The sequence below is a fragment of the Hylobates moloch genome, unplaced genomic scaffold (genome assembly GCF_009828535.3).
Source record: "Hylobates moloch isolate HMO894 unplaced genomic scaffold, HMol_V3 SCAFFOLD_2853, whole genome shotgun sequence".
Taxonomy (NCBI): Eukaryota; Metazoa; Chordata; class Mammalia; order Primates; family Hylobatidae; genus Hylobates; species Hylobates moloch.
In genome coordinates this window covers 1-7,523 of record NW_026655128.1, presented here as the reverse complement: position 1 = coordinate 7,523, position 7,523 = coordinate 1, and the positions used below count along the sequence as shown (strand labels likewise).

Here is a 7,523-nt window from a genome sequence, read left to right as displayed (position 1 = left end):
AGGTGTTGCTTATGACTCTCCTCCACCTGTTTGAACTTGGACTCCAGTCCTTTCATTTGGTTCTCCATCTTCTCCACGTACTGCAAGTCTCTCTGGGTCCGCCTGTCCAAGACCTCTATGGACTGAGACATGTTCTGCACCTGTCAAAAGGGCAGCAGGTTCAGCGAAACGGCTGCAGCAGGTGCCAGGCAATCTTCTCTGCCTGCTGTACCGACACTGCCCTTTCCCACACAGCCAGCACACTGGGAACCGGAAGTGGCCCATGCATTATTTACACGGTAATCGCCAGCATCGCGGACTGTGAGGACCGGACCGATAACTCCCCAAACACAGCAAATTGGTTGGGTAAACATTTCCTCTGCCAACCTGTTCTTATCATCAGGGATGCAAATCAGGGTGCGGGAGACTCAATTTCCATTATTGGTTGTAGCTCCAGGCACAGGCTGGGTGATTTCTCTTGATCTCTCTCTCTTTTTTTTTTTTTTTTGGTGGTGGTGGGTGGGGATTGTTCCTAGTCTTTATGTTGCAGGACATCAGTTAGGCAAGCATAAATACCAGCAGAGAGGAATGGCACTCTTAGCCTGCCCCGCCCGCAGGTATAAATTCTCCTTCCTCCTAAATCTCATTGAGTGTCTTGCTGATAAGGTTGATTACTTAAGTGCAGAGTGAAGGAACAAGGGAGCCGCTCTCCCTGCCTCTGCATCAAGCTTTTTTCCCTATCTGCTATAACATCCATCACACCCCACAGTATCATAGGTAGATGACTGCTCTGCAAACATGTACATTCTGAGCATAGAGTCAGGAATCAATCACCCAGCAAATGAAGAATCGCTGTTCTACATCTTTACAGGCAGATCGGAATTGAGTCTCGCCTCAAGATAGAACTTTAATATTCAACAGGATTCCAGGGAGCTTAAAAGAAAAACAGTTGTAGTGCAGCCACCTGCCAGTGCATTTTATTTGCAGGAAACTGGTGTGTGCTTCTGTGCAAATGCATTCAGGGCTGCGGGGAGGCGGGAGGAAGCTGAGGATTGCCGCAGTGGTGTTTGGGTCATTTTCTCAGAATCTAATCCAATTACTAGGGAGGAAGTTACCTCCATGACAGCAAATCTTCACTCCTGACTTTTTTGCTGAATTGGAAAATACTCTCCCTTCTAGGAACAAAACCACTTGGGGATGAGGCTTAGCTTTGCCTGGTCAGTGTGAAAAGAGGTCAGTGTGGTTTCCACTTCTTACTATACATCCTCCACCCCCCCGAAAAAGTAAAATTCGAGAGGGCAAACCAAGCCTCCTCAGTAGAAGGAAAACCACGATTGCCAACCTCAGCACCCCAAAATGCAAGGAATTTAATATCTTGTTATTAGAAAGTAACACACACCAACTCATCTTGAAATTTTCAGTTTGTAAAGCCCACGGTGGGGTGGCTTTAGCTCCCTCTCACCCCTTCTCTTCCTGGGGAAATGGAAGCATACTTCTTACACCACCTGCCTGATTCCCTTGCTTGTCTTCGTCTGTCACTTTGAATAACTACAGCACCTTTTTCAAGAAAAGATGTAAAGTTTGTCTTTATTCATCCTTCAAGGCCCAGCCCAAATGCCACCTCCTCCAGGGAGGCTTCTCTGATGAACTGAGTTAAAACTGGCTGCAAACTATTTGGAAACAATAATGTCACTTTGTTGGCACAATGTCTGCCTAGGAGTGAGCCACGCAGCTGTCCCCAGACAGCTTTCTGGACACGATGCTCATGGGGGGATTAACACTGGGTCTCATCCACATCTGTAACCCCTGCACAAAGTCCAGTAAATCTAGTGCACAGGAGTGGACCCTGCAGCCACACGGCCGGAGGAAGCAACGATACAATGGCGGCGCCAGTCCAGACACCTCTCTCCATTCCCCTTCTGGCAAAATCCCCAGGAGCAAAGGCTCACAAGTGCTGAGGAGAAGCTGCTGAGCTCATGCTGGCCTCAGTCAGGAGACCACACACGGTGCCACAGGCTTTTTGCTCCCCAGAGAAGGAATGCTTTTAAAAGATTTCAAAGATTAGACTTTAGATTTAAAAAACAAATTTTAAAGATACCAAGCTATTCAGCTGCCTTAAAACCAAACAATTACTCTCCTATAGTTCTTCTAACCCTGAATGCACTTTCCTTTCTGGCCATGGATAAGGCAGAGGCACAGGTCTGCCTCCAGCTCACAATCAGTCTGGGATTGCAATCACACACCCATCTCCCAACCCTCGGGAGGGCGTTCCTCTGAGCACAGCCCTTCCTCTGAGCACCTTCATTTTCTTGCCTGCAGGATGTGTCTCTGAGGAGCCAACTGGCAGGCTCAGGGTCACAGAGCTACGGGACAGTCTATCCCACACCCTACCCAACGCAGCAGCACGCATCAAGAAGCGGGAGGGGGGCCAGCAACGCGTGAAGACACGCCTGGCCTCAAGATAACTAACAGCTAATAATTACCCATCCTTTCCCATGTTCCAGGCACTGCACTGAGTCTGTTGTGTTATTTATCTCATTTGATCTTTACAAAACCCCGGGAGATGAATACTATATTGAGTCCCATTTTACACATAGGGAGACCAAGGCTCAGAGAAGTTAAGCAACTGCTTACTGTCACTCAGCCAGGAGGCCTGCCAGTTCAAGCTGGACTGGCTCCAAAGCCTACACTCTCAAACCCAGAGCCAAGTGCTTCTTCAAAGAGAACGGAGCCCGTGCCCCATGCCTGCCACTATCCGTGTCCCTGCAGTGCTCAACCCTAGCTGCATGGAACTACCTGGTGAGGCTTCCAGGGCTGTACATGCCTGGGTTCCCCACAGGGACCCCAGGGCAACAGAAATCAGAGACTCTGGGGGTGGGGTCTGGGACTCAGTACCTTGCAGCCTCACCAGGTGGGTTAAAGGTGAAGCCAGGCCACAGAAACACCAACCTGGCTGGAATATGCTCAGCTGTGACCCAGCCCCATCAACAGGGCACTGGGCTGAGGTTTCTGGAGCATCCTGTCCTGCTTCTGCCCATGAAGAGAAGGCAAGAGAAGAAAAGAGAAAGAGGAAAGAAAGAAAATAGCACACAGGCCAGGGTGTGCGGGGGAGCTGAGGACAGAGCAGCGCTGCCTCCTGCTAAAATGCGCAGTGCATTAAGGAGTGAGGGCCCTCTTCCACAGCAGATGGCTCATGCCCTCTGAAAATAGAGTGCCCGCTATGGTATCAAATGGGGCTTTAAATTTTTAAGCAGTAATGCTGTGGCACGCACAGGCAGGAAGGAACGTTCCAGGGCCTGCAGTCCCAGGGGCTCATGGAGCATTCTGGAATCCATTTGCCAACTCTCTGCTCTCCCCGCAAATGCCTCCTTCCTGGGCTCAGGGCTCTGTTCTCGCCTCCTGACTCTTGCTGGCCCCCACAGCCCAGAGGCCCCTCCAAGTGCCGCCTCCCTCCTCTAAGCTTCTGAGTAATTAAAGGCTTAGTTAGGCTTTGGTCTAGTTTGGTGTTAATAAATGTTGGTGGAATCTTTTAAATGCATGTTACTTTAATTCTTTTAAAATGATTTACTCAGGTGGCTAAAGAAAAAAAAAATTCCATTCCTGCAAGGTGAGGTGCTTTATGAACTAGGCCAGTTGCCCTGGGTACCATGATGCATCCTTCCTGCCCAAGAAACAAGGGTCCTGTGGCCATTCCAGACAGGCACTGGGACACAGAACAGGCAGTGACTCGGAGCTTTCAAGGCCCGTCAGAGCTGGGTGGGCACTCGAAACCTCTAGCCCACCCTCTCCCTCTCCAAGAAAGGGGACTTGCTTTGTCCAGAGTTTCCTGAGGGTTTGTAGTTCAGCACCAGGAATGTTGACCCGAGTCAGGGCAATGCTGTCCTCTCACCAGGCTGCTCCCACTTTCCCCAACGAGGTGGGCAGTGACAGCACTATCTGTCCCCCTAGCATGGAGCCAGCCCTGAGTTACAGAGGCCCCCTCACAGACCTCCTGTCATACTCCTGAGCTGATGCCCATTCCAGAAAGTCTAAGGCCAACCTGCAGAGTCATGGCTTTGCTATTGTGTGTGTGTGTGTGTGTGAGTGTGTGTGTGACTGTGTGTAAGTATGTGTGTGTGTGTGACTATGTGAATGTGTATGTGTGTGTGACTGTGTGTGTGACTATGTGAATGTGTATGTGTGTGTGTGTGACTGTGTGTGTGACTATGTGTGAGTGTGTGAGTATGTGTGAGTGTGTGTGTGACTATGTATGTGAGAGTGTGTGTGTGTGTGGTGTGACCCCACTCCCTCAGGGTGGGAAAGTTCCCTGCCCATAGGAACTACATGCAAATGCCCCTTTCTTCTGGGGAATCAATGGGTGGAACAGCAGGGCCCACCATTCCTCCTTGTTCCCTTGGTAACTCTCCTAGGGGGCCCCCAGAACCTACTTTAACCACAGAATACGGGGTCCTTGGGTGGAATGTACCAAAAGGCTGGTGGGCTGTGCCCATCAGGAGAAGGCCACCTGACTAAAGTGGGGAGTGGAGGAGACTGAACCAGGTGATGAGCTCCGCCATGTGGGTCCGAGTGCCTCCTTCCCTACTAACAGCTGTTTGGCTTGGGACAAATAAGTCCACCTCTTGGGAGCCAAATTTCCTCTTCTTGAACTGGAGTGAAAAATCCCACCAACTTCACATGGTTCTTGTGAAGATTAAGTGAAATAATGGATTCAAAATGTGTTATGCAAACGATACCCTGCTGTTCCCATGTGGTTCTGAAGGTGACCACATAGCCTCCTTTAGCCCCAGGAAGGCATTCATGGGGATGAGCACCTGTCCAGCCACTGGCCAGGTACAACCATTCGAGGGCAGAAAAAAGATCTCATCTAGTAAAATCCAAATGGCCATGCATTCCTGGGCCCACGGGCGCTCTCCAAGGTAGCTGCTGGGTGACAGCCCCAGCCCTGTGCACACAGATTATGACATCACTCAGATGTCAGGCCTTGTGTCCTGTCTCACCATGCCCATGTGACTTCTCAGTGGAGCCTGCAGTGACAGGGAGGCAGGTCTAGTCCTCTCTTCCTGGGAAGAGACTTGGAAGGAAGTCTCAAGCCACCTGTCTGTCTATCCACCCATTCACCCATCCATCCATCCATCCACCCACCCACCCACCCACCCTCACCCATCCATCCACCCACCCACCCACCCATCCATCCGTCCATCCACCCTTTCACTCATTCACAAATATTCTGAGTGGAGACAAGCCAGGAAAGAGTCAAAATGGGGCCTGCAAGCTAGCCAAGTCTTGATGCTGGCGTGAGCACACAGGCATGTACACACACGCACACACACACAAACACACACACACTCTGCGCAGACTCACCTTCTCCAGTAGCTGCCTCAGCTGTTTTGTGCGGGCATCCCGTGAACACATGGTCTGCTGTGGGGCGACCACTGTGCAGATACACCTGCCCTCGCTGTCCTGGGCAGAGCTGTACACCTGCCAGCTCTCCTCAGGGTTGGTGGGCAGCACCTGGAGAGGGGCGGGGCGGGGACGGAGAGGGAAGGAGAGAAAGGGAGACCATGAGGTTGTGTATCAGAGCCAACAACCAGGGGAAACTGTCCACATCCACCCCCAAGGAAAAGACACGAGGAAATGGTCCCAAGACATGTTTGACCCAAAGGGAAGAAAGGGTCCCTGGGAACAAAGAGGCACAGGTCTCCTGTTAGGGGGCCCAGGGGTGGAAGGATGTCAAAGAGGCAAGACCCTTTACATTCTTAAAATTTAAGTTCAACTCAAGGGATGTCTGGAGTTTGTCATCTGGCCAAATTGATCTGCTGGGTGGATGGGAGGGGCAACTGGAGGCCACAGGCTGGACGAGGAGCAAGGCAGGAAAGCAAAGGCCGGGTGGCTTGCAGCCGGCACGTATTTCAGAAACAGGATATCCTTCCTGTAAGTCAAGCACAGGTGGCTGGCACCACTAAGCCTCGCCCTGCCATTCCCTGACACTTGCAGACGAAGCACCCACTGTAACAGCCCCAGATCCAGCAGCCTATTCGCCCAGAGCCGTGATGAACCCCAAGCCGCGGCAACCTCCCTGCCGGCAGCGCGGCAAAGACTGACCCGAGAAAACACTAGGTTTCCAGCTCCTTGTGGGCTCCACCCACGAGCCATTTGGTGGATGTCGCCAAATTGCTGGTGACATGCTGTGCAGGGGTCACCCCCAACCTCAGTCCTGAGGTTTGCCCAAAGACCACCAAGAAACTGGAGCTGCCCATGTCTGGTCTAACCTTGCAGCCCAGCCCCGCCAGGTACCGGGGCGGGCACTCCTGAGCCTACACGCTCCATCCTGCTGCTGGCCCTACTGTCTCCGAGCGCGCTCCCCTCCGGTGGCATCAGGTCATCTCTCTGCTATTTTTAGCATGAAGATGGGGAGGAGAAGTTGGGCTGGGAGAATCTATAGTAGTCACATCTTTAATCTCATTCATTCCCAACCCCAGAAGATCGGGACCCGCAGGCAGGAACAAAGTCACCATGGAGGAATCGCCCTCCGATTCCTGTAGGAGCAGGGGGGGGGCGGCCTCAAGAGGGGTCTTAGGAGGGAGCCACACCACGGAGCCCTCTTCACAGAGCACTAAACCTCTGGCAGCAAAAAGGGAGAGGGAGGGAGACTTATGTCCTTCACCTCTCCTTTCAGCCTAAAGGGGCAGTGGTCTGGGGCGCGCCTTCCCGGCGGCGGCCCCTTCCCGGCGGCGGCCCCTTCCCCGCGCGGCCCTCCGGGTGGCGGTTTCAGCTCAGCCTCGCTCAGCCATCTAAGTCAGCTCTGCCCAGAAGCAGCCCTGGCCACGGTTCTCCTCCCGCTAGGCTCGAGAGGGAGACGCGATTTCAATTTCAGAGGCCAGGAGGGAGGGGTGCGCGCAGAAGACGAAGGCAAAGGCGAGAGGGTGAGCGCCCAAGGGCAGGCTCCCAGGGGCCCCACCCAAGCCCCCTGGCACCGTCCCCGGAGGGGAAGGAACAAACCCTCCTATGGACTGGGGAGGAAAGGGCGCCTTGGGACTTTGGGAATGCAGGCGCGGGCAGGAGCTCCGGAGCCCACCGGCCGGGGCCCCACTCCCAGCCCGGTCGGGCCAGTCTGGCTTTTACAAACTAGGGCGGGCTCAGAGTCCCCGCTGGACCGAACCCAGACTAGGGTCTAGCGGCGACTCCACCCCTCACTCGCTGAGTGTGACCTTGGACAAGTCCCCAAGTCCCCAGCCTTAGTTCCCTAACCTTTCCAGTGAGGGGCTCATGATTAGTGACCCAGGACTCCAAGCCTCCGAGAACCCACCAAGCTCCCCCGGCCCCGCGGCGAGGGGCCCAGGCGAAGGAAACGCCGCCCCAGGGGCGCGCGGGCGGAGATGGAGTGGCCCAGGCTGGGGGAGTGGGGAGCAGGGTCGCCACCGCTGCGCCGGCCCGCGACGCCTGCCCTTGCCCGCCCTGCTCCCCGCCGCCTCCCTAGGCGACCCGGGTCCCGCGCGGCGCCCGCCCAGCCCCGGGCTCCGGACCGAGGTGGGGGGGGGAGGAGG

The 7,523-nt window shown here is 54.1% G+C and overlaps 1 protein-coding gene across 1 annotated transcript; it reads right to left on the bottom strand.

Annotated features, from left to right (window-relative positions):
• Nucleotides 1–5: 5 nt before the first annotated feature.
• LOC116465065 (noelin-like) lies at nucleotides 6–6,600 on the bottom strand (the record flags this gene model as incomplete). The annotated part of the gene is made up of 3 exons (XM_058435233.1): nucleotides 6–140; nucleotides 5,341–5,490; nucleotides 6,492–6,600. Coding segments are annotated over 3 exons (394 nt in total), but the record flags the coding sequence as incomplete, so codon positions are not given.
• Nucleotides 6,601–7,523: the final 923 nt, after the last annotated feature.